General features: G+C 50.4%; 2 protein-coding genes across 2 annotated transcripts in view; one reads left to right on the forward strand and one right to left on the reverse strand.

Annotated features, from left to right (window-relative positions):
• Positions 1-2,269: 2,269 nt before the first annotated feature.
• LOC112116219 (DELTA-actitoxin-Aeq1c-like) lies at positions 2,270-3,654 on the forward strand. The gene is made up of 2 exons (XM_024213569.3): positions 2,270-2,457; positions 3,000-3,654. The coding sequence occupies exons 1-2, from the start codon at positions 2,357-2,359 to the stop codon at positions 3,451-3,453; spliced, it is 555 nt and encodes a 184-aa protein (XP_024069337.1). The 5' UTR covers positions 2,270-2,356; the 3' UTR covers positions 3,454-3,654.
• An 8,695-nt stretch (positions 3,655-12,349) lies between these two features.
• LOC112120120 (zinc finger protein 3-like) overlaps positions 12,350-27,309 on the reverse strand; it is a 45,747-nt gene continuing 30,787 nt past the window's right edge. The window contains exon 3 of the mRNA XM_029914427.1: positions 12,350-12,495. Coding sequence (XP_029770287.1) covers positions 12,350-12,495 — 146 coding nt within the window. The remainder of the gene's footprint in view (positions 12,496-27,309) is intronic.

Genomic DNA, 27,309 nt, shown 5'->3' on the forward strand with positions numbered 1-27,309 from the left:
CAGCAAGCCAGGAGGGCACTCCGCGTCCTTCCCTGCCTGCCAACTGGAGTGGCGTGGAGCCCTCCCGGCAGGAGGCACCCATGGAGGGGCCGCGTGGCAGCGCCCCGCTTAAGGAAGCTCTGGGGTCCCCCCTTCTCTCTCTCCCCCCCACTAGCCGGGGTGCACACTCCGTCGCCTGGGGTCTGCAGGGCCGGGAGTCCCCCTGCACCCACGCTCCCGCCGCCCTGCAGGTATTTTGTTTTTGTTTTTTCTTTCCTTCACTGCTCTGGCCGGCCAGTTTGTTTCCCGCCCCTTCCCCGCTCCGGCCGGGGGCAGGTTTGTCTCCCGCCCCCCCCCTTCGCCGCTCCGGACGGCCGGTTTGTCCCCCCCTCTTTTGCTGCTCCAGCTGGCAGGTTTGTTCTTCCCCCCCACCCCTCTGCCGCTCCGGCCGGGGGCAGGTTTGTTTTCCTCCTTCCCTCTCTCCCGCCCCCTTTGCTGCTCCGGCCGGCCCGGCGTTTTTTGCTTGGGGTGGCAAAAAAGGCAGAGCTGGCCCTGGCTTCTTTATTGCGGTACTTGTTCCCCTGGACCCAATTGTCCAGTAAGCACTGGATTAGTTACATCATACTCTTTTTATCTATATTAGTATGTAAATTCCTACATTTATTACAACACCCCCAAAACCCTTATGGAGTAATATGAACGCCCATACAATGAATATTAATAACCCTATATTGGGTTTGTTTAGTTTGGAAAAGAGAAGACTGAGAGGGGACATGATAGCAGTTTTCAGGTATTTAAAAGGGTGTCATAAGGAGGAGGGAGAAAACTTGTTCACCTTAGCCTCTAAGGATAGAACAAGAAGCAATGGGTTTAAACTGCAGCAAGGGAGGTCTAGGTTGGACATTAGGAAAAAGTTCCTAACTGTCAGGGTGGTGAAACACTGGAATAAATTGCCTAGGGAGGTTGTGGAATCTCCATCTCTGGAGATATTTAAGAGTAGGTTAGATAAATGTCTATCAGGGATGGTCTAGACAGTATTTGGTCCTGCCATGCGGGCAGGGGACTGGACTCGATGACCTCTCGAGGTCCCTTCCAGTCCTAGAATCTATGAATCTATGAATACTGAATATAATTATTCCCACCCCTGATTACTATTTACCTTATTAGCATATTCTACCGATAAGTTTTACTTTGAAGATACACTTTTCTGCTATAATTGCAGTCATGAACTCCTTGGATCAGCAGTTTGCAGGGGAGGGAGAAAGGGGCCATGACTCTAACCTCGCCTGTGCAGCTGGGAAAGAAAGTGGGAGGGAGATAACACTACTTTACCCCAAAAGGCATCCTTTTGGTCCCCACGTTCCTCAGGCATCTGCAACGTTATCAAACCCTTAAAAGGAGAAGGGAGGGGAGAGGGGTAGCCCTAAATCTATTAAACACAGAGAAATACCTACATTTTATCTATCAGGCGCAGAAGTGGTGCTTGCCTGTGCCTTTACTCCCTAATGCCATCTCTGTTCACCAGCAGTTTCCCAGTTTTCTGCTTTAACCCTTACATATCCCAACAACAGCATGGCAGAGAGAGACAGAGACACACACCGTGTGTAGGAGAGAGAGACTCACATTGTCCCTTTAAGTACACTGACCCTACCCAAAGTACACTGCCTTTTTAAGTAGATCAGCAAGTTGAGACAGCAGCTTCTGCCAGAAAGCTCCCTCCATCCTGAGCCCTGTGGTGTCCCCATACTGCTCCATTGAGATAAAGTACAGGAGCGGGGGGGAGGGGCGGAAGCAGGGAGGGGGACACCCTGGCATTAGCACCCCTCTTCCCCCCCCTCTGCAGAGCAAGCAGGAGGCTCCTGGGAACAGCTCCAAGGCAGAGGGCAGGAGCAGCACATGACAGTGCGGGAAGGGACAGCTGAACTGCCCAGCAATTGGTAGCCTGCTGGGCGGCTGCCGCACAGGGAACTTAGGGGAGGAGGGAGCTGACAAGGGGGCTGCTGGTCCACCCTGGTTCCAAGCCCCCACCAGCTAGCTCCAATAGGCTGCTCTTCCAGCAAGCAGTGGACAAAGCAGGTGGCTGCCAAACAACATTTTAAGGGAGCATTGCGCAACTTTAAAGGAGCATGTTCTCTAATTGATCAGCCACATAACAGGGAAACAACGTTAACTGGGACAACTTTAAGGGAGGAGTTACTGTAGTATGTTTGGGGTGTGAATGTGGAGTGAGTAAGGTTTGTTTTGTAATCATTTAGAGTATTATATACCAACACTGTGTCCGGTGTCTGCTTGCTCCCCATCCCGTAGGGAGACTTCTATTGTGGGTCTAACAGTGCTTTGCAGGAGCTGCTACTGAACAATCCCTCATTGCTGCGAGATGACTAACGTTGAAGAGCTGATTCTGCAGGTGAATGCAAGCAAGTGTGTGGCCATCCAGATAACCAACAACACCAGAGACGTGACCCTCGAGAACCCCAGGTAAGCAGGTTCCCATAGTCCCCTCCACGCGACTTCCCAAGTCAGCCTGCGGCTGGTGTCTATACAGATGTGCCAGGGTGTGGGGTATGGGTCTGCTACTGAATATCTGTCTATCAGTCCCCATACATCCCATCTATCTCTCTCTCCCCTGAGAGTCCCCGGGGTCTCTCCCTTGGCCCCACCTGATGCCCCCACACGCCTCCCCTTAATGTCCCTGACTCTGCCCTGGGCAGCGGGCGGCTGCCCCCTGCAGCTCCCCACTGTGCTCCACTCTGCCAGCTCCGGCATCAACTGCTGCCACAGGGTCCTAGCGCCCCCCACCACTAGTGCCAGGGAAGGCTGACCTTGACCCTGCCCTTCCACCTGAGATGGACGAACCATTCCCTTTTCCAGCGGGACCCTCCACCAGCACAGGGGGACCCCCCACCTGTAGTCACCGCTCCTGCCCCACGCTGGGCAAGGGGCAGCCCCATCCCCCACCCCCAGTTAATTATTGTTAGGGATGTTGTGTAATGAAGGAACCCCGTGGTGTTTTCCTCCAGGACTTACTGTTTCAGCGGCCATTCTGCAATAGACCCTGTGTCCAACATTCCCCCCGGCTCTTCGGGGAGCAGCGTGTTTGTGAAAACAAGCGATGCGGCCCGCGGGAGCGTTGGGGTGCTGAGCTACGAGTCCGACACTTTCACCCTGGCCATCATGTTCTCCGTCCCCTACGACCGCTTGCAATACTACAATGAGTTTGCCATCGAGCTCTTTGCTGGCAGGAAGCACTTCGACAGCATGGAGCGCCTCTACCACTATATGTACAATGACGGCCCTCCCTATTCGTGTGACTCCTACAGGAAAGTGCAGGTAAAGGACCCATATGGCCAGCTGGAGGTGACCAACCAGGAGATCCAGGTGACGGCCACCATGTCCAAACAGAATAAGTCCATCATTGAAGTGCAGATCAAGGAAATAGATGTGACAGAGAAGGTGGCTGCTGGTGGGAAATAGTATCTCTCTTTCTCCCAGCTTGAGTAGACAGCGATGTGCTAGCTCTGCTGGAGTTAGTGCACTAAAAATGGCCAGAGCGTTGTGGTTGGTGGGAAGAGCTAGCCACCCAAGTGCACTCTCACCTGACCTCCAGGGTATGTACTCGGGCGTCTAGCCTGAGCTGCTGCCCATGCCACAGTGTCCACACTGCTATTTTTAGTGCACTAGGGAGGGTTTGAGCATTGGCCTGCTAAACCCAGGGTTGTGAGTTATATCCTTGAGGAGGCCATTTAGGGATCGGGGGGGAAATACTTGGGGATTGGTCCTCCTTTGAGCAGGGGGTTGGACTAGATGACCTCCTGAGGTCCCTTCTAACCCTAATATTCTATGTTTGTCTACCCAGGCTGGGCAGTATACAGGCCTCCAGAGTTTTGTCATCATTTTATAAAAAAGTTTTTTCTTGCTTATCTTTTAACCTCTGAAATAACAGGTGTTGGCATATGAAGACCTGAAGCTTAAGCATTTATCATGGTGATAAAACTCCCAGAAAGCTTTGCAAAAAATAATGCTAAAAAAGATAACATAGAATTATTAGCAAATAAGAGCTACACTTCTTGTAAGTGGAAATATGTTTAAGAGCATGACTTTTTGGTATAGCTGTATAAGGTTGTTTTTAATTGCATGTGTGCTTGCTAGGTAAAATATAATTGGCTAAGCAACTTAAATAAAAGTTACAAATTGTAATGGAAACAAAAAGAAAGGGATAAGTAGATAAGATCATAACGTAAGAATATAAGAATGGCCATACTGCATCTGCCCAATGGTCCATCTAGCCCAATGCCAGATGCTTCAGAGGGAATGAACAGAACAGGGCAATTTAAAGTGATCCATCCCCTGTTGTCGGGTCCCAGCTTCTGGCAGTCAGAGGTTTAGGGATACCTGGAGCAAGGGGTACCATCTTGACTAGTAACTGTGATGGGGTCCCCCCAATCGCCTGGCAACGAGTTTCACAAGTTGTGTGTATGTTGCATGTTTGAATCTCAGTCTGTACTGTTGTTAAATAATTATTCTCTGACACCTCCATAATTTCCTGCAACTGTGAAAATTTAAATTGATAAAAATAGAAAAAAAATGCTTAAAAATAAACATCGATATTATACATTGAAATTAAAAGAAACCCTCGAATTCTGCCAAGTCTATCTATGTACCGTTTTTATCTCTCTAGCTACGCAGTCACCACAGTAGCTAGACTGTCCTACAGGGGTGCTGCTAGCGACTCCATCCTTATTGTTCCACTTAAAGCAGGGCTAAAATCCCCACTGCCACAACTGAAGTTAGGCTCCAAATGTGGCCCAGTAACAACCCTGTAAGGGCAGCTTGAATGGCCGATGTGAAGTCCCCGGTAACCTCTTCATGGGAAACATCAGAGTGCTCCTAGAGACCAACCCTGCCGCTCGCATTCCCTGGGGTTCTTATAATGTGACGTTCTCTGTGTGCGGCTTTCCACTGGGCTCCCTGGCCGCTCCCAGGAGACTGGTAACCAGCCAAGCGCAGGGAGCAGTCTGTGTGTCTGAGCACAGGCACTGCCGTCCGTGGAGCAGCTTTTCCCAGATGGGCTGAATTCCTGCCCCCATTGCAACTCCCTGTGACTGCACTGGGCCAGGATTCCACCCCAGAGAGACGTTGTATTGGAGAGTGTAAAATGGGGCTCCTTTTAGCACCCCCAGGTACCCCCAGCCAGACCCATCCTTACATCCTCGGCCCTCCCCCTAACATCCCCTGCCCCCCATCCCCAGACCTCCCCCTAACACCCACTCACCCCCTTCCCCCCCACCCCAGGCGTTCCCCTAACACCCCCTACCCCCATCTCCAGACCTCCCCCTAACACCTGCTCACCCCCGCCCACCCATTTCCCCAGACCTCCCCCTAACACCCCCTGCCCCCTCCCCCTAACACCTGCTCACTCCCTGCCCCCCATATCCCCAGACCTCTCCCTAACACCCCCTGCCCCCCACCCCCAGGTTTCCCCCTAGCACCCTCTGCCCCCTGTCCCACCATCCCCAGACCTCCCCCTAACACCCGCTCACCCCCCTGCCACCCACATCCCTGGGCCTCTCCCTAGGAGCACAGTGGGCTGGAGAGTGAGTGCAGAGGCCTAGTGAAGCTGAAATTGAAACTGCAGGTACAGGGCCGACCAGCTCTAGGGTTACCAGCTTTCTAATGGCTGGTAACCTGACTCCTGAGGCCCCTCCCCCACCCCACAACTTCCCTCAAGGCCCTGCCCCTGCCCCACCTCTTCCCCTAAGGCCCCACCCTTGCTCCTCCTCTTCCCACCTAGATAAAAAACCCAGACATCAGGGCTTGTTAAGTGGCACCCGGACACACAAGCCAAAACCGGGACTGTCCAGGTGAAAACCAGACTGGTGGCATCACTAACTGGCTCATTCAGGGGAAAATCAAACCTGGGTTAACCGTGGGGAGTTGTTTGGGGCTGGAGTTCATCAGTTATGTTTTGGAAACCTGCCAGAATGTGAGGCTTTGCCAGGGCATCTGAAGGTCTCTGAGCCACCCTCTCCCAAGGGATGCAGGAACTGCTCGCGTCACGACAGGGAGGTTTAGCAAATGTCGCGTACAGTCCTGGGTTTCCTCCACTGTAGTAGCGTGAGGAGTTCCCCATGTGTGTTTTTAGCAGCAGTGGGGTGTTGTGCAACTTCACCTCCTTAAATCATTTCTGATCCTCCTGCTCTGAGAGAGCAGACCGAGCAGCGTGTCTATTAAGCGCTATTTTCAGTCTTTCTCCTGCTTGCAAGGGAATCCAAATAACACTTTTTTATTGTCTTCTAAATTAAACAGATTTATAGAGAGGATGCTAGGGCTTGTCAGAAAATTGATTTTACATCCTAAGAAAAAATGTTGAAATTTCAAAATAAAACAAAAAAAAACCTTGTCCTGAACTGGGGCAACATTTTAAATTTTTTTTGCTAAACGAAATTCTGAAAATAACATTCAGAATTTGGATCGATCAAAATGTTTCATTTTGATAAATTCAAAACCTTTCATTTCAGTTTTGACCATTTTTTTTTTACTTTTTAAATATAAAATGAAACAGATTTAGAAAGGAAAAGTCATTTTACAAGGAAAAATCAAAATGGTTAATTATGAAAATGTTGAAACCGGGTGTTTTGAAATGTTTTCCCCATTTTTTTTTCAAAATGAAATTTAATCAAAATCTAAATGAGTTTGTGCACAATGTTGGTTTTGTCCAAATGGCACTTTCTGAGAGAACACTAGTTTGACATAAACTTCCCAGCCAGCTGTAGATGCTTCAGCATTCTGTGTGGACGACACATATGACACTGATCAATCTAAAATCCTCTGGAGTCCCCTCACGAGACAAGGATTGTGCATTTTGCACTATCCTCCCCATTTGTAGTGTCTGCCCCAATTAGTTGCACTTTCCACAGCTTGTGAACTAGAACCAACAGTTGTTTGCATCATGAGACTATTTGCTACAAGGAAAGCAGTCTTTGAGTGTTCGCCATGTTGTGCTTTCTTCTTAAGCCCCTACTTTATTTGTTGTACATGATACTGTTGCCGCTTCCTGGCATCTTTAGTAGGTGCCTCCATTGATGCATCAATTTCCAGTGCACATTTTAGGGTCAAATCAGCGTCGGTCAATAATCATTCTTGGGTTGCTTCATTTTCTTTAGGATTGTCCTGGAGTTGCCAGGAGTTAAAGATTAATCATTAATTAAAGATTATGTCATGTGATGAAAGCGCCAGGAATACGTCCAGTCAAAACTGTCAACCCTACGATCTCAAAATCCATCATTTAACCTTCTCCACACTTGCAATGCTCTGTTAATTTCCTTGGTCCAGCTACAAATTCAGGAATGATTTCAGTTCTTTTTGACTCCATGTATAAAAGTGGAAATTCTCTGCAACTCCCAGTGGCTTTGGGGAGAGGTGACTTGATAGAATTTCCAGAATTTCGATGAATGTTTTGTCTGCTGGTTCAATGGGGGGCTCTCAGGCTCCACAGCAGGTTCGAGGTTTTAAAGCCTGTTTCACTTAGGGCTAGTCTACACTTACCGGTTAGTTCGACGGCTGCGGATCGAAGTTCCGAGTTCGATTTATCGCGTCTGGTCTGGACGCGATAAATCGAACCAGGAAGTGATCCCCGTCGACTGCGGTACTCCAGCTCAGCGAGAGGAGTACCGCGAAGTCGACGGGGAGCCTGCCTGCCGCGTGTGGACCGCGTCTGAACCGCGGTAAGGTCGAAGTAAGGTATGTCGAATTCAGCTACGTTATTCACGTAGCTGAATTTGCGTACCTTACTTCGATTTGGGGGGTAAGTGTAGACCAGCCCTTAGTATAACAACCACCGTGTTCTCATCATTGATCCCATGACCCATTCTACACACTTCCAGCCTCTCTAGTTCGGTGGGCGTGGCCTCTGCTGAGCTCGGAGATTAGCTCATTTTCCCCAAACAGCCTTGTTTTCCCCTAGCTGAGCAGGTCCCTCAGAGTCCAGGGGCTGCAGGCTGCAGTTTCACTCCCAGAGGCGTATGTACTTGCCCTGTGTTCCTGGATTAGGATCCCATCCCCATCATCAATTCTCATGTCTTTTGCTCTTTAGTGCAAGGGAACGACACAGGCGTGGTGGGCCCCAAGTAACTGGGTTTACTAATTATATGCAATAGGGCAAGCCTGTCACATACACCCTGCTGCTCTGGAAGGGCTCTGGAACGCAGAACACAATGAATGCCATGGCAGTGCTCTCCCTATTCCTGGGCAGTACAGCTAGCCTATTAAACCTGTTTGCTAATATGCTTCACCGGAACACGTTTCACACCTTGTGAAAGCTGAGGAGCTCTGACTCTGTGCTAGATTCCTGGCCAAACGGGGCTCTCCACAGCAGGAACGGACAGGAGCAGGATACCGGGTGGAGATGTCATTGCACAGGGCAGTCCTGTACCTCTCATTAGCACACATGGTATGTGGGCATTCATTACTCTGGTCTGCCCAGATGTCCATTGCGAGAGGCTCAGCTGGTGCTCACTGGCGATCTGCTTGATAAAATTTTTTTCTCAGAGCCGCTGCTATCTTCTGAGATCTAAAGGGGCAAAGACATGGAAGAGATTCTTAGACGTGTGACGCATTCCAGATGTGTAGGAGTCGAGATAACCAACAAAACTACAGTGGCCTCCACTCCCCAAGGTTTGGAGTTTGTCCATTACACCTGTTCCTAATGGGCTCTTTCAGATGCTTTCAATATAAATGAAGAGAGAAGTGAGTTCCCTTCTCTACCTGCTGCATTGGGCACCTGCTCTCATGACTGCAGACCCACTGGGCTTTCATTTCAACCCCATTTTTATGGGGCATGTTCTACCCAATGCTGAATACTGAGCTTCAAGCTAGGAACCAATCTGGGCCCACGCATTGGTGGGAGAGTTCTGTTAGCAGGACCCTAAGTGCCTTTCCCTCACCCAGAGCAGAGTAAATGAGAGCAAATGCTGGGATGCCCTGAATGTTGAAGAGAAAAGTGCTCTCCAGTCCAAGTGTCTCTAGATTCTTCCAAGCAGTGAGGCAAAGAGGAGGTTGGGGGACAGGTGTGGTGACCTGGCCAGGCAAAGCTTTGCTAACTGTGAGGGGAGGCAGAGATAAATCTAGATCAAGGGGATCATTTTATATTTTTAGAACCTTATAGGGGAAACCCCAAAATTGTACCAGGAGCAGAAATAATACAGAACATTACCAAAGACTTACTATTTATAATAATAGGTTACCAGCTCACTAATCTATTGTGAGATTGTACACACTGTGCAGTTAGTACCAAATGCATTGTTATTAACAAGAACAAAAGAGATTAATTCATAATATACTGTGTCACTTCAGAGAAGAATCGGCTTTTCCTCTCTTTGCTGTAAATCCAGCTCCACTCTTGCTGTCCTGTTCTTTGCTTCTCTTTGGCTCAAAGTGCTCCTTAGGGCTGGTCTACACTGGGGGGGGATCGATCCAAGATACGCAACTTCAGCTACACGAATAGCGTAGCTGAAGTCGAAGTATCTTGGATTGAATTACCTGGGGTCCACACGGTGCGGGATCGACAAATTATGAGCTAAATTAACACATCAGCACTATACAATACCAGTAAAACACATAAATGGACTAAGAGCTGGCTAACTGACAGATCTCAAAAAGTAGTTGTCAAGTGAGGAATCAACACTGAATAGGGGTGTTTCTGGTGGATGACACAAAAATTGACAGAGTGGTAACTAATGATGAGGACAGGGCAGCCATAGAGTGGGATCTGGATTGCTTGGTAAACTGAGCCCATTCAGGTTACTTCTGTATTGAGACCTGTGCTGTTCAACATATCCATAAATGGTCTGTAAAAGGGGGTGAACAGTGAGGTGGCAAAATTTGCAGACGATACATAATTAAGCTGACTGTGAAGAGTTACAAAAGGATCCCACAAAACTGGGTGATTGGGCAACCAAATGGCAGATGAAATTCAATGTTGATAAATGCAAAGTAATGCTCATTGGAAAACATAATCCCAACTGGGTCTAAATTAGTTGTTACCACTCAAAAAAAGAGATTTCGGTGTCATCAATTGTTCTCTGAAAACTTCCACTAAATATGCAGTGACAGTCAAAAAAGCAAAGAGAATTGTAGGAGCCATTAGGAAAGGGATAGATAACAAGACAGAAAATACCATACTGCTGTAGTAAGATGAGGCCCTGAAACATAAACCCTTTGTATCAGAGGCCCGGTATGAGGCCTGAACTAAAGTAATGGTCAAGACTTTGCTAACATAAAGCAGAGGTAAGCTGTGAGCCAGCGGCAGGCCCTGCTCACAGAAGTTGGCAAGAAGAAGTCTGCTAATTGCACGTATATACATATCTAAAAGGTATCAAGTACTAAGAGGATGAACACCGGAACATTCTGGTACGAACACATTCCACAGAGATAATGAGGAACAGGCTGACCCATCCTAAAGATAGGGTCAAAAGGATAATATGATGGACAGATTTGTTTGTTTGAACCAACATGTACCAGGACAGAGGCAGTACCCTAATGCATAATGGGGTTGTATCTCAAGGCATCAGGCGTGATGTGTAACTTGTTTGTACCTGTGTATAAGAATGCATCCCTGAGTGGACGTCTTTGTCCAGCCTAGGGGGCAGTAGAGAGTCCCACCACTGACTGCATAGGTGCCAACTTTTCCAGGCGCCGGTGGGTGCTTGCCCCCTGTCCATGCCCCTGCCCCCATCCCAACCCCTTCCCCAAAGTCCCCACCCCAACTCCGCCCCTTCCCTGCCCCTATTGGACCCCTTCCCCAAATCCCCACCCCGGCCCTGCCTCTTCCCCGAGCACACCACATTCCTCCTCCTCCCCAGTCCCTCCCAGCGCTTGCCGCCACCAATCAGCTGTTTCACGGTGGGAAGCGCTGGGAGGGGGGGAGAAGCGGAGCCCCGGCGCACTCAGGGGGGAGGTGGAGGTGGAGCAGAGGTGATCTAGGGCTGGGGATTGGGGCGGGGAGGGGAGCTGCTGGTGGGTACAGAGCACCCACCCATTTTTCCCTGTGGGTGCTCCAGCCCTGGAGTCGGCGCCTATGACTGACTGAGCTGTGTCCATTGTCAGGGGGCACATATTCATAGTGACAGGTTTTAGAGTAGCAGCCGTGTCAGTCTATATCAGCAAAAAGAACAGGAGTACTTGTGGCATCTTAGAGACTAACAAATTTATTTGAGCATAAGCTTTCGTGGGCTACAGCCCACTTCATGAGATGCAAATAGCTTATGCTCAAATAAATGTGTTAGTCTCCAAGGTGCCACAAGTACTCATATTCATAGTATGTCCTGTAGAGTATGCTGGAAACTATTACTGTGCTTCGTTTGACAATAAACCTGTCCGGTTGCCTTCATACCTTATCGGAGTCTGTGGTCACTGGGGGTTCTCTCGGGTTCAGCTGCGTCAGCGAGCTACGCAGAACCGGGGCAGCACACAGAGGGAACACACGCACGTAGCTGACTGTTATCAACATTGGATAGCCAATCAGAGGCAGTGTCCCCTGAGACAGACACTCAGGGGAACCTATATATAAGAACGTATTTAGAATAGAATGGAATAGAATAGCATGAGCGTTTCACATCATCGTCAGATGGGTGCCCGCAGGGGCCAAACCCACCTCGCTGCCAGGGAATTGCCAGACATGGAAACTCTGAAAGAATGAATGTTGGGGTCTTTTTGTTTGGCTTTCTGGTCATGTTTCCCAGCTTTTGTCTCCACCCCAGAGGCTAGTGCTGTGTCTATGTGCCTTACCCAATAACAGAACTACAAAGAAACCACAGAGCAGCTGAGTCCCTGATAACTCTGTTTAGCGACTCTGTTTGCCAGCTTTACAGGCCCAGCTACCCACCAACTACAGCTCTGACTAGTTTGGGGTGACTTCTAAAACACCAAACACAGTGAGCGCCACGAGAGGACTCACAAACTTTTTAAAGGGATACCACCCAATCCCACTACAATTAGACTTTTTTTGTAAACAAATGAAAGCTGAGATTCCAGCAGCTGAGCTTTAAGAGAAAAACCCAGATTCATAAAACTGATGATAAAATTGTGAGAGTTGGCAACACTGTCAATGCTGCAATCAGGTGACTAAACGCCGTCTCTGCTTTGTTAACTCATGGTTGATTCTAATGACCTCCTGCTGAGTATGCACCGTCACAAACAGAATTCTTGTCTCCCCACAGTTTTTCTGTTACAGCGGTCATACCTTCACACACACACACCCCCGCCCCCGGCACCAGCCATCAGCCCTGGCTGCAAGGAGAACTGTGTGTTTGTGAAAAGGAACCTCAGCGCCTGTGGAGTTGCAGGGGCTCCCGCGTATGAGTGGGCCGGGCTCTCATTTATCCTCATGTTCTCCAATCCCTTTGACAACAACCTGCACCACCTCCAGTATGCACTGGAAATCCGCGAGGGCAGAATGAGCCACAAAGAATTGGAGAGTCTCTACCACACCATGCGTGGCCACAGGCCTCTGTCCAGAACCTATCATAGGAACAACTTGGGAGAAACACAACTGCCCTTGTTGTTACCTTACATAGCTTTCAGATTTCTGCCACTATGTCCAATCACAGCCAAGCTGCCCTGTCATAAACAGATAGTTAAGGGTTAATGCCTCTTTTACCTGTAAAGGGTTAAGAAGTTCACCTAGCCTAGCTGACACCTGACCAGAGGAACCAATGGGAGGACAAGATGGTTCAAAGGGAAGGAGGGAAGTCCCCTTTGTCTGTTAAGTTTCACTTTGGACCAGAGTGGGAAAGCTCCAGAATTCAGCCTCTTATTAAGTAGTGAGTATTAGTGAAGGAAATAAATAGGTTTATGTTTATTTCTTTGTAACTTGTCTTGTGCAATTAGAGGAATCGTCAAATTGGGTATTTGAGTATCTTTTTTTGTGTAACTAAGGTTTTGCCCAGGGGAACATCCTCTGTGTTTGGAATCTGTTGTCTGTGAGAGTAGCTGGTATGCTAATCTCTCCCAGAGGGTTTTCTTTTACCTTTCTTTTCTTTAATTAAAAGTCTTTTTCGTAATACCTGATTGATTTTTCCTTCTTTTTAGATCCAAGGGGGTTGGATCTTGATCCACCAGGAGTTGGTGGGAGGAAGGAGGGGGGATGGTTAATTTCTCCTTGTTTTAAGATCCAAGGGGTTTGGATCTGTATTCACCAGGGATTTGGTGAAGAGTCTCTCAAGGCTACCCAGGGAAGGGAATTAGCACTTTGGGAGTGGTGGCAGCGGACCAGATAAGCCGGTAGTTAAGCTTAGAAGTTTCATGCAGGCCCCCACATTTGTACCCTAAAGTTCAGAGTGGGGAAGCAGCCTTGACATGCCCTTAGAGTATTAATTGAAGAGAGAGGTTCTCCTCCCTCCTTCACTCCACAGCCACCTTGCTCCCAGCAGCCATCTTCTCCGCTCCCCCGCTTCTCTCAGAAGCTGACCCAGTAACACGCCTGAAAACGGTGTTCCTGTCTCAGAAATCCCAAACGAGAAGGAGACACCACCCTGACTTGGAATGCTCTTCATGCAGAATCCAGGACCCGAAGAGGGCAAATTTTCAGTGGATTTTCCCCCCATCTTTTCTGTTCAGATTATTATATTGTTTTGTCCAGGGGGGAAAAAAATCAACCTGTATAGCTGTTCCTGAACAAAGCAAATAATGGGCTCAGGGCCACAGAAAGAAGGTCACCAGAGAACCCACGGGACACAATCACTGCTCAGTCCCTGGGCTGTGCCAAGAACCTGAGTAGTAACAAAGCTCAGCAGCAGAACCATTCCAAAGCCAGCTGACAAGCAGTAAAGATGACTAGTGGGAAGACCAGAGGGCCTGATTCTGCATTTGGGCCTGATCTGACAACTCTTAGCCGCATTGGATGAAATTCCCCTTGTGCACAGAGTCAGTATGAGTCCCAAGAACACCACCGAAGCTCCCAAAATGTGATTTAATTGGGGTTGGTCCTGCTTTGAGCAGGGGTTGGACTAGATGACCTCCTGAGGTCTCTTCCAACCCTGATATTCTATGATTCTATGATTCTGTGAAATATAACCTATGTGGTATTTTGGCCTCTGAGGAGGGGGCTTCACCTCCTGAGTGACTAGATCCACAGCATCACAATTCCAGGGGCCCAGCACCCACAGATTTCCAAATGGGTTCAGCACCCAACATGCTCCCAGCTTTTCTCACAAACTGGCCCTCACTGTGGGTTCTGGGCTCCTCTGGTCATTCTGGCCACGCTCTGCAAGTTCCTCCCAATGGGGGCCCTTACTGAGCAAGGTGCTGCTGAGGTTGAGTCAAGGAGCCAGAGCCGAGACCTGCTGTTGGCAGTCTGGTCATAGTCACATGCAGGAAAATTCCTATACCTCACAGCTGCTCCAAGTGTCCCATTCCCGGGAGCTGGAGCCAGGCGTTTGCATATGTTGATATGGGAGGGGTCAGGAAGGCCTGTGGGAGGGTTTTGCAGTACCAGTTGCCAGCCGTGTATCTGGGATTACGCAGCCCTGTTCTGGAGCTGATGGGAAACATAAGAACATAAGAATGGCCATACTCGGTAAGACCAAAGGTCCATCTAGCCCAGTATCCTGTCTTCTGACAGTGGCCAATGCCAGGTGCCCCAGAGGGAATGAACAGACAGGTAATCATCACATGATCCATCCCCTGTGCGTTGGGTGAAAAAAAAACCTTCCTTTTGTTTGTTTTAAACCTGCAATGTACCATCCAGACAGCCTGGGATATGCACTAGCTAAATCCCAGCAATGCACCATCCCCACAGCCTGAGACCTACACCAGCTAAACCCCCACAATGCACCATCCACATAGCCTGAGACCTACAGCAGCTAAACCCCCTCAATGCACAATCCCCACAGCCTGAGACCTACACCAGTTAAACCCCCACAATGCACCATCCAGACAGCCTGAGACCTACACCAGCTAGAGGAACAGAACCACATTGGAAATAGCAGCAGGGATGGGGGTTAAGGAGGGGCAAAGTTTGATATTTCTGCTGTCTGTAGCAATGTTGGTTGGCCCCTGCCCTTTCTTCCCATATCACCTGTCATGTCTGTAGGAAGATGCTAAGTCCCTGGGTGTATGGACTGTACCCTTGTGTCTGTCCCAGACAAAGGCACGTACATTCTGGGTGCTGTGAAATCTAATAAAACTTCATAATACTAAAAACTGTCCTAAGGAGAGTCACTTCTAAACAAAGAACAGAATTAATTCTTTTGTTCACATAAATACAGAGGGTCCAGGTCACCACTGATATCAACTGGCCATTGCTCCATTGTAGTCAAAGGGCCGGATCCTCAGCTGCAGTAAACTGGTCCTGCTCCATTGGAGTCAATGGGCCAATTTACATCAGCTGGAGGTCTGGCCCAGAGATCAGCCCAAACATATTGCCCCGGACTCCATGCGCTGTCTGAGTTTCTCACCTGCAGCTGGACTCTCACTTCAGCTCAGCTCTACTCAAACACAGTCGGAGCAATGCACTCTGGGAAAGCTGCTGACTTTTCTACCATCTCCTCTTTATGGCAGAGGCTTAAGGTAATAAGCTCACAGAAATCTTATACCCCCAGCAGCAAGATGTTCCACCGGGAAGATGACACATCCCCAAACGCCGTCTGTGGCGGGGTGGGCTGTATCTGTATCAAATGACAAGCTCCATTTTGTATTTAGTGTTGAACACAACTTTCCCAAGGCAACCTATTGTGTTGTGTTAACCTTTGTCCCCTGACCTGAGCTCAGGTGGTCATTTATATCTTAGAAGGTGTTAAGATGCTTGCTCAATTAGCGTAAATGAAATTAAAGCAATAAACGCAACAGGAGTCAGCGAAGAAACGTAATGATTGTTTTATAATAGGCTTTGCAGTGGGCCTGATGGCCAGTATTTAGCTAGCAGTATTAATAGCTAGCACAAGGCCACATTATGCCAAGGTTAGTAAGTAACCTTGGCTTACCAGATTTAACAATATATAACTTGTGATAGACTGTCTAGACCAGGGGTCATCAATTAATTTTTGTCAGGGTTCACATTTCTTGGTCAAGATATAGTCAAGGTCCAGACTCCAAGGAAAATACAAAAATAATAATAATGATAATAAGTAAATAAAAAGATTTTGGGGTCCATTCAGAAGCGTCTGGCAGTCCAAATTCGGCCCGCAGTCCTCCTATTGACTACCCCGGTCTAGACCACAGAGGCTTTATTTAGCCAGCCTTCGTCAACCACATTGTACAGAAAACTACCTCTCTGTGCAACTGTGTACAACAATAACTGTAACCCCAAATGGGCAGCAGGAATGACACATGTGGCCAAGAGGCCAAGACTTAATTGAATGTGGTCTCAGAAATAGGTGGGTGTAAGGAATAGGGGGCATAAAAAGGAAACAAACCTCAACTTCTGGGGCAACCTCAGAATGGCAGGACGATGACAACTTTAACGCCTATCTCACCTTAAGGCGAACCCGCAGCCCTGGGGATTGGTTAGTACACATGTGCGGATTCTGCTGTTGTTCTTCTCGTGTTTTTCTAATGTAAGCAGAGTCTGAATGAGCTCTCCCCTGACATCTAGTGGTGATCTGTGGAAAAGGACTTCAGGAGCTGATCTCGTTTGCATGGGCACACCCACCCTGCCTAGGTGCTCAGCCTTGGGGCAACTCCCAGCTTTTCATGTGCTGTGTAATTATACCTGCCTACTGTATTTTCCACTCCATGCATCTGATGAAGTTGGTTGAAGCCCACGAAAGCTTATGCCCAAATAAATTTGTTCGTCTCTAAGGTGCTACAAGGACTCCTCATTGCTTTTACAAGACACAGTTTGGCTACATATTCTGACAATGATGTGTTGACTGTCTTTGCCAGTTGGCACAAAGGGGTTCTTGGGTTTATACTGCCATGGTATTACGAAGTTTACAGGGTCAGTGTGTTTAGTTTTGCCTGGGGAAAGGACCTGGTATGTAGCCTCACCCCTTTGCTTACCACAGTCAGGTTGAACTGAGCCCTGGGTTGATATCTCACAATGTGCCTGGTGGGGGAGACGCAGCGGGAGGTGGCTGGACCCCTATACACAGGCTCCACAGAGCCACTGTTGAGAGGAAGTGTAACACAGAGCCAAAGGAAGGGCAGGAGGTGGAGCTGAGTGCATCTGAACGGAGAACTCCCACACTGCCTGGGGAGGGGACAGAGTTGTGATAGCAACAGACCAAAGCATGGCTAAGATGAGACTGCGCGATGATATGGGATTTGTGGTGACCCCGAGCAGGAACGGCAGAAGGTCCCTAAAAGCAGTGCCCAAACCCCTGTGCCTCCCCTTCTCCCTGAGCTCCCACCCCCACACCGCCCCATCCCCGGAGCCCCTGCCCTCGTGCCATCCCTTCTCCCAGAGGCCCCGCCTCCATGCTGCCCCTTCCCCCTTATCCCTCACCCTTGCACTGCCCCTTACCACGAGGCCCCCACTCCACTCATTCCTCTCCGCTCCCTCACCCACCCCGGTCCCCTTATGGCCAGTAAAAATTACAAGGGCCATGGCCCCCTGGCCACCCCTGTTCCAGTGCGCCTGACCCCGAGTCCCTCCAGCACCACCCAAGCCAGCTCTCCCGCTTCCTCGGGGAACTTCCCCTCCCTGCTACACTGGACCAGGGCATGGTGGGTACTGCAGCTGCTGAGCTCCAGGTTATCCCCCATGCAGTGCAGCCCCCATGGTGCAGAGGTGCAGGTGAACCCAGCCCTGGGCTCTGACAGGCAGAATGTCCAACAGCTGCTTCCTCGCAGCAACACTCAGCATGACCTGCCGTATTCAGGCCTCCGGTTTCAGTCTACATTGTGCATTGCACATGTGAGCTGCAGTGCTTGCAGCTGTATGCACGTTAAGCATAGTGCATATCATTGGCAGCAGGGCCACTGGGGGGGTAGGGGCAAAAGGGGCAGTTTGCCCCAGATCCTTGTTTGAGAGGGCCCCCAAACCAAGTGGCATTGTGGAGGTTGCGGTGCCACTCAGGATGGACCCATCCAGCTTGCTCTGCTACCCAGCAGGGGCTAAGAGTAATGTGGACTCGGCGGGGTGATGTGTGGGGCCCAGCGGCTGAAGCAGGGATGGCTCCATAGGGGTTGGTGGTGACACCTGGGATCTCCCTGGCTCACACCATACATGTGCATACCCTGGGAAACATTTATAGGAGCATGCCTGATCTGAGCAGAGCAGCCTCTGTGTCCAAGAGAGAATAAACTGAAAGTGAAAGAGGTTTGTCACAGTTACGGGAATCCAGTTACACTGCTGGGAAAATATTTTGTCATCCTTGAAAATCTATCACTTCACTGCAATCTGTGTCAGCGGGGTCTGAGTGAGCTCTCCCCTGCCATCTAGTGATGAGCCGGGGGAATCCTTTGGGAGCAGACCAGCTTTGCATAGACACACCCACTCTGCCCAGCTGCTCAGCAGGAGGGGCTGCTTTGCCCTGGTGACTATTTTGGCTGGTGTTCGGTTACCAGTCACTCTAGTGCAGGGCTAATGACAAGTTGTTATTCTTACTGCATGAGTAAAGGGCAGCAGAACCACGCTTAGCCGGCCCTCAATTAGGCAGTCACCCTCAACTGAACTGCACTTGCTAAGCAGGAGGTAGGGATGCTACATGCTAGTGATAGAGAAAGAAGATAGTGACAAGTGTTTTTGTCTAGTGAGGTGGCTTTTGTCATAGTTCTCTTGTTTTCTGCTGTTTAAAAGTACAGGTGATTAAGTTCAGTTGCGAGTCCTTGTTTGTGTTGTGGAAAATTAACCATGTGTTGTGTTTGGATCAAAACCGCCTGAGGCTCCTTTATTACAAGCATGCAGGGAGAGTCAGCCAGCCTAGCTGCTCTGCTCAAAAAGGGAACAACAGAAATTTATATAGATCAAAGTCAACACTCAGTGAAGCACACTTTCTTATTGCTATTTTCCCTTATTCGGAATACAGCAAAAACAACTAGTAAAAAACAAGCTTTCCTGTTATTCAGGTTGTTCTTTTGCGGTTAATGGCTTTCCTAACACTAGCGGTTGCAGTTATATTTCACAAGATGGGCTGTTGTAATCGTTCTCCTTTGTAAGTTTCCTCACTCACCCTTCTGCCCTTTGACCAAACATACATTTCTCTTGACCAAAGTTTAGGCCTACTGAATTCTGCCTTTACATTTGGTTTGATGATTGCTAGAGCTGAGATCACTGATAACTGCGTTTTTAAGTGCTGAGCCCTAGATGTCCCCGGGGGCAGTGTTTCAGTGAATGAGATTGTCTAGCCTGTGCTAGTAGTGAGGTTCTGCGCTAACTGCTGAAATCACTGAGAGCTCGGTTAAGCGGTGGGACCTCAAGACATAGCCTTGCCGAGGGTGCGACAGAGCAGCAATGGCCCAGTGGCAAATGGCAGCGAAGCAAATGGTGGAGCAGGGGCTATGATGGCAGGAGCTGGCAGCAAGGCTGGCTGAATGCCAGCATGAGCCAGTTGTAGCAGTGGCCACAGTAGCTGAGGTGATGCTCGATGCCTCCGGGGTTGGAGGTGAACTCGTGAATTTGCCTCTGAACCTGGGTCCTCGCGAGCAAAGGCAGGAACTGTGAGGTGGGTGCAGTGGAGGGAAAGGGAACGGATGTGTTAAAGGAACATTTGTTTGTCAGACTTTCACACCACAAGCTGAGAAACTGAGGCAAAGGACACTGCCCAATGTACTCTGGGCGAGGGGTGTTTGCTCATGGGTCACATGCCTTTGAATGATGGTGGTTGTGTTTTCCAGATTAATGCTGGGTTCCTTTCCCCACTCAGTGCTTGCAAGAGGGGAAGCATTGCCTCTAGGAAGTCCCCAAGGGTGCTGTGTAATTTCCCCAGGTTACTGGGTAGGGGCTCGAGCCAGTTCTGTTTTGTATTGTTAAGAGGATTCCTGAACCTAGCCTTTGTTGCTGCTGTCTCCTGGCAGAAAGGTTACATCCGGTTACATCCAGTTTCTTCTCCCGTGTTTGTTTTGGTTTAACAAAACGTTCTTGCTGTTTGCCAGGGCTGACAAGAAGGGAGGAAATGGAGGAGAACTGTATTGGGGCTGCGAGATCAGGGCCACCCAAAACCTCTGTGTAAATAAAGTTAGATGGAAAGGCCTGGGGCCCCAGTGAACATGAATGTACCAGGCTACATATTTCTCTCGATAGACCTGCCTGTCTCTGGCCCATAGACTTTTGGGAAGAATGGTGCAGGACGGGGGGCACAACATGACTCAGCAAGGAGAAAATGAAACTAGGGTAGGGAATAAATATTGGTTACCAGCCAGTCACAACGTTCACTGTAATGGCCCGAAGCCAAGCATGATGATGCTGCCTCTTCTCACCTAGTCCTCTCTGAGGTGATGGGGAAATGGAGCAAACTCCTTCAGTGAGAGACCTTCGCACGGGAGCTGCATTTGGGGAATGGTGACAATTCTGTGGTGCCTCTTAGCTGATGACTATTGAGTGGAGTGGGGTGACTGGCCAATAACCCTCCAGAGGGCAAGAAGGGGTCATCCCGAATGGCTTCCAGCTTCCATGCCTGTGGAAGGGCAACAGTGTAAAACTGACCCTATAGCAGAGGTCCCCAAACTGTGGGCCGTGCCTCCCTGGGGGCGGCGTGGAGGACCATGTGTGTGGGGGGCATGGCAGGGCCTGGGACAGCCCACATGGGGGGAGGGAATACCACCCAGCCCTGCTCCACTCCCAGCTCTGCTCTGGTCCCGACCCCAGCCACGGCCTGGTTCACAGTCCTGGCCCCGGTCCCCAGCCTCAGCCTTGGCCACTGCTCCATTCCTGGCTCCAGTCCTGGCCCCACTCCCACCCCTCAGCCTTGGCCCCCTTACCCCGGGCCCTGTCTGTGTCCCTTCCTCCGCCCCCCAGGAGCCGGGGCCCTGCTCCCAGCCCCGGCTCTAGGGGTGTGTGGACCACAGTAAAGGGGGGCGTGACCCTGAAAAGGACGACTGCCCTATAGCTACAGTAATTGTTACATTCGGGGGAGGAGCATGGCCCAGCGGAGCTTAGTAGCGTTCAAAACAAACTCACTAATTTAGCTCACAGAGGCCGGGAAGGCCTATTACAGACACTGAATCGGCCTAGACAACAGCATGAGTTGCTCTGTAAGCACTTGTCTGTAATGTGGGGAAAGAAAAATTGTGTTGTTATGGGAGGCTTCAGTTTGGGAGACGTGCTAGAGTCCTCGTGCAGTCAGCCATAAAACAACATTAGCGTTCCTAGAAATGATAGGTGATACATTTTTACACACATGGTATTGCACTCAACGCAAAGTGACTCTAGCTTGGCCCTCACTACGATGGATAAAGCTCGACTCCTCACTGGACAGTGAGGTGTATTGAGGACTGTGTTTGAATTGCGAGCTTCAGGTTTTCCTTGGAGATGGCCAGTGTCCAGAAGGGCTGGGAGGCACTTGTCTGACAGAAAGGCGGATTAAGGTTTCCTGGGGCTCTGGGTCTGAGTAAGCGGGGGGGCCCTCCCTACCCCTTCTGCCTGAAGTCCCGCTCCCATTCTGCCCCTTCCACCTGTGCCCCTGCCCACAGCCCCACCCCTTTCTGCCCCTTCCCTGGGCCTGCCCCTGTTCCACACAGGTTCCCCCCCACACACTTTGCCCCGCCACTGCAGCCTTGCAACCCCTTTTCTTCCTTTCTGCCCCACCCCCAACTGTGGCCCCAAGACTGGAGAAGCTCTGTCCCCACGCCACAACCCAGGGCGCAGCAGGGAGTGAGAGCTCCGCCAGTCCCCGGGACGCAGCCAGGGGCTAGGTGCTGGGGCTCCCCCCGTGCTTCAGCCAGGGACAGGGTCAGGTGCCTCGGGGGGGGGCGGATCTTGGGGGGCACTGAGCCTTCCCCCACCCTGCCCACCTGGAGCTGCTGCCGGGGAGCAGCGTCGGGGTGCAGGGGCTTCCTCCACCCTGCCCGCCTGGCAGCCAGGGCTCTGGGCTTCCACCGCCCAGTGGCAGATTTTATCCGGGACCTTAAGCCTGGGCCCCGTCGGCCCAGTGGCTAATCCGCTACTGGTCTGACCGAAGACCTGGCTGTGCAGGTAGCAGGGCGGCTCCTCTTCACTATTTGGGGTTATTGTGTAACTCACTGGGGAGTGTGTGTCCCAGCCGCTGCTCCGCCCCATGCCGACCCACAGGGGTGAGGAGCTGTGACAGCCCCACCCACAGAGAACTGGCTCTTTAGCTTATGCTGTAGCAGCTTTTGCTTTAGAAGCCCCTGGTTCAGTCTCTGGTGTATTAGCCATGAGGGCTAAAAGCTTGAGCCAAAGGCTGAGGGCTGGTGGCAATGGCTGAGGGCTGGTGGCAATGTGACAGTTCTTAGAGTGCCCAGGCATATGCACAACCTTATTACCCCTCTGTCTGCCTCACCACCCACACCACAGCCCTCTGGGTCCCTTCAGCATCCAGTCCCTTCTCCACGGAGCACTCGCAGTAATACCAGGCCTGCTGTCCCCAAGGGACCGGGGCACACATCCACTCGAATAATTTGACTCAGGATCAGCCCCTTGTACTACAGCCCAGGCCAGAGATCTACAGAGAGCGAAAACAAGTCTATTGTGATCAGGATTGAAGAACCAGTGAGTAAGGACATCAGCCTTCCTTTCATACCTGATACAACACTCTTTGGTGAACCAGGATGTACAGAATTTTGCCAGGTGGCACTGAGGGGAGCAGGGAACTCAACTCCTCTGTGGATAGGCACGGAGGGGCACCTGTGACACACACGCCTCACTGGGTTACAGGGGCACCTGGGAAGCAACAGGAGGACTGAAAGGGAACAAGGACTGAGTGGCTGAGAGGAGCCCCTTTGGAATGCGACTTCAGGACAAGGTCAGGAAAGGCGAAGTTCGTTAACACAGACGACTACTTAGTTTAGTGATGGCATCGGGATGTACCCACCCACCCAAGACTTAAAAGGAGGGAGATGAGTTAAAAAGACAGACTTGTATATTTGCACATTACCCACAATGTTGTGGGTCATGGCCTCTACCCTGCAAAAGAACCCACACGTCCCCCAATTCTATCCCACTCGCTCGCTGGCAAAACCCCTTAATGGGGCCCACAGAAGCTCGGACACACAGATCTGCCCACCTGGCTGTCAGCCACTCCGGGCAGTGGGGAAGCTACTCTGCCTTAACACTGCTCAGGGGCCCCGTGACAGGTTTGCACCAGACAGCGAGTTGGATGGCATCGCAGGATGTGTTCCTGTTTGCTGATATTCAGGGCTTTGCAGGGCATTTCTGTTAGGATGAAAATCTGTAAGATGAGTCAGGGAGATTCTCAGTGTCATCCTGGTCATTCACACACGGGCGTGTTCCCTGAGCACCTCAGAGTCTAACAGCAGCAGGCAGCTTCTTCTCTTTGCAATCCCCATGTCTACCCCTCCAGCAAGCTCTGTGACCAAGAAGCTCTGTGTCATGAAGCCGAGCCTGCATCAAAGCCAGTCTCTGGGCAATGTAATGAGCGCAACTGGCCCGTAGCAGGTTGCCTGTCTGGCTGCGCCGCCTGACTGATTGGAAGAGTCAGGCAGGCCTCTGGGGGAAGAGAGTGGGAGCAAGGACTCAGATCCTTTCACTATCCAATTCCACTGGAGTATTGCAAAAGCCAGGAAACTGCCCCACAATAACAGGACCATTCCCCTGCTTACACTGGCTACTGACTCCTGCTCTAACCAGTAGGTACAACCACCCATGTCCTGGTCACTTGGTCTCTCTGTTCTCCTCCTAGTTGTGTAGTGCGGGTGCTGTGAGCCATTGAACCAAACTGTAAACCCTGTATATGATGCCAAGGGGTGCTGCCACAGCCCTGGCACCCCTAGTTCCAGCACCCGTCAGAGGGTCTCTGTGTAGATGGTGAGGGTTTGGGCTAAAACCTGGGTAAGAGCCAGGAGTAACTGTGCAGTGAAGACAGAACCTGTGAAATCTCCTCCAAAATTTTTTCACTGACACTAGGTTACCTGTCTGCATTTGGGGTGCAAACGGCTTGATGAGGAAGCAAACAGACCTAAATCGTAATGCCTGACAGAGCTCCCTGCCTGAACTGCCCTTTGCTCAAGTCACTTCAATTAGTATCCACAGCCAACATGCAAACATCCTGGCCATTTCCTGCCCAGGTTTGTCAGGGTTTGCAATAAAGATAAATATTCCCAGCAGCAGCTTTGAGCGGCATGGTAAGGGGGCGGCGGCGGTGCGCGCATGAGGCGGTGAAGGGGTTTGGTAGGGGGTCCCAGCGGGCAGTCAGGGGACAGGGAGCAGTTGGATGGGGTGGAGGTTCTGGGGTGGTCTGGGGTCGGGGAACAAGGGGGGTGGATAGGGCATGGGAAGATAGGGGCCGGGGGTCAGTCAGGGGACAGGGAGCAGGGGGGTTGGATAGGAGGTGGGGTCCCGGGGGGGCGGTCAGGGGACAAGGAGCAGCGGGGGGGGGGGGGGGGGGGGGGGTGGTGGGGGGGCAGGGGCCAGGCTGTTTGGGGGCACAGCCTTCCCTACCCAGCCCTCCATACCGTTTCGCACCCCGATGTGGCCCTCAGGCCAAAAAGTTTGCCCACCCCTGCGTTAGGGCATCTGTGTCCCATCACCCACATTGGTGCCTCAGCAAGAGAGCATTTTTCCCTTGTCCTCATGTCACCTCAGGGACTGAATCAATTCTTGCTCAGTCCTCCTCAGACATTTCCACTTTATTATTCCCCTTCTTTCCTCTCTCCCCCGCCCCCAGGCATTCAACCCAGCTTCTCACTTCTAAATGCTGATGCTGCTTACTACTATTCCAAAGAAGACAAGTCACAGACATCAGAGAAATGTAGGGTTGGAAGGGATCTCACGAGGTCGTCTAGCCCATCCTCCACACTGAGGCAGGACTCTATAAACCTAGACCATCCCTGGCAGGGGTTTGTCCAACCTGTCCTTAAAAACTTCCAGTGATGGGGATCCCACAGCCTCCCTAGGTCACCTGTTCCAGAGATTAGCTACCCTTAGAGTTAGAGTTGTAGTGACAGGATAGAGCACGGGGAGGAGAATGGGGACAAGATGGGAAATGTATCCACAAGGTTTCCATGGCTCCAGGCAGGCCCTAGTACCCCCAAGCAAATTCTGTGTGTCCACGTTGCATGTGGAGCTGCATAGGGGAACCCTTGAGGCCAATTCAGCAGTGCAAGACACAGGAGTGTAAGTTGTGTGTCCAGGTGTGGTGCAGAGTGGTACTTATCCCAGAACCCCGTGCATTACTTCCAGCCACAGAGCATTCTGGGTAATTGTTGTGAGATCTCACCTGTAGCCCAGAGGAGCTGTGAGGCAGGGGTCAGACCTGTCACCCCTCCCATCATGCCCCGGACCTCAGCTCCCACCATTTCCACACGGATGTTGCAGCGAGACAAATTCCGACTGGAAACAGGCACAAATGCACAACAGGGAGGGCGGTTAAGCATTGGGTCACAGGCCCAAGGGACATGGGGGGTTCTCCAGCACTGGAGTTTTTACACCAAAATTCCAGCTTTGATCAGCAGAGGAAAACTGAAAAGACAGAAAAATGAAAAAAACGAAAAAACCCCAAACCAGGGCATCCTTCATTGTCCTGCATCCCGGGGCAGGCAGGGAACACAACAAGGACATTTCAAAATGTTTCCAAAAGACATGTAATCAAATATTCCAAATGTCCTTCAGTTTTGGAGTTGCAGCTGGTTTCCCTCTTTGGCTAGCTCTAGATAACACCCGTTTCCTTGCCCTTTTAGAAAGGAAGAGCTTTTGCATAAGTTTTGCCTTAATGTTCCAGACAAACACCACAGGGTTCTGGAGGCTGGGAGGTGGAGTCCTCCAGGCAGCAGCCAGATCTCCCCTGGAGACACCCCTGGTCTCCCGGCTTACTTACTGACAGTGCGTGGGAACATTTATTGCTCATTGCCGAAGCCCAGCTTCCTCATATGGGCTGGGTGCTCAGCAGAAGCAGCGAGAACCCTGTGTGAGGAGGAGCTCAGCTGAGACTTGCTGAAAATCCTGTGCGCACCAGTGAGCCACATTGATGGACAAGAGTGAAGCCATCGAAGAGATTCTTAAAGGTGTGGACCATTCAAGATGTGTGGGAGTCGAGATAACCAACAAAACAACCGTGACCCTCGCATCCCCAGGGTACGTGGGATTGTTTTATCCAGAATGCTTATTTCCAGATGCTCTCTCTGTACATCTAGAGCAGGGTATATTTCTCTCGGTAGCTTCCCCAAACGTCAGCTCCCATTTAGTTTCTTTTTACAAAGTCTCTTTATTTTGTGTATCTCAAAAGCTTGTCTCTATCACCTTACCCACCTTGTCTCTCTAAAGGAGGTGGGACTGGGAGCTGCTTGGATAGGAAGGGCGCAAGACTGAAGAAAGTGGTGCTTAAATAGGGAAGTCCTTTGTCCAGCAGGGGCCTCAAAACAGATGATTGAATAAAAAAGGAAGGGTAAAGACGAGGCAAGGGCATTGTGCATATCCACCAGGGGCAGAGTTAAGGGTGCATTGTGCCACTTTGACATTTTCTACTTACAATTTTTGTATGCGTAAATAAAGATATTGGGCAGGTGCTACCATAGCAAATGCCAGATAGTGTCAGGGCAAAGATCTTCAAGTGAAAGTCCACAGGGAATGGCTGTTTAAGGGAAAAGATCTTTGAATCTACAAATATCAGCCAGACCCGGTGAGACATTCCTGGCTAAACACAGACACTAGAAGATGACTTGTTGTTCAGGGAAAGATAGCTGGGGAAATGCACAGCTGCAGCCCCAAGGTGGGTTAACCCAAGGGGATGGAACTTCCTGCTCCATGTTAATTCTGGGGACTCAAATGGGGGAGGGATAGCTCAGTGGCTTGAGCATTGGCCTGCTAAACCCAGGGTTGTGAGTTCAATCCTTGAGGGGGCCATTTAGGGCACTGGGATAAAAAGTCTGTCTGGGGATTGGTTCCCCCTTTGAGCAGGGGATTGGACTAGATGACCTCCTGAGGTCCCTTCCAACCCTAATATTCTCTGTCTGCTTTGCTAAGAGCTAGTGATTATAGTAATCCCACTGCTGAGGATGCAACATAACAAGTACATTTCCTATCTCCCCACAGTGTTTTCTGTTACAGCGGTCACACCTTCAGTCCTGTCCCACCATCCATCGGCCCCCAGAGCAGGGAGACCTGTGTGTTTGTGAAAAGGAACTTCAGCACTTGGGGGATTGCAGGAGTCTTCACCTATGAGTCAGACAGGTTCTCATTTATCGCCATGTTCTCCAACCCCTTGGACAACAACCTGCACAAACTTGAGTACGGACTGGAAATCTTTGAAGGCAAAAAGA

Source organism: Terrapene carolina, unplaced genomic scaffold (genome assembly GCF_002925995.2).
Source record: "Terrapene carolina triunguis isolate 2854851 unplaced genomic scaffold, T_m_triunguis-2.0 Scaffold51037, whole genome shotgun sequence".
Lineage (NCBI taxonomy): Eukaryota > Metazoa > Chordata > Testudines > Emydidae > Terrapene > Terrapene triunguis.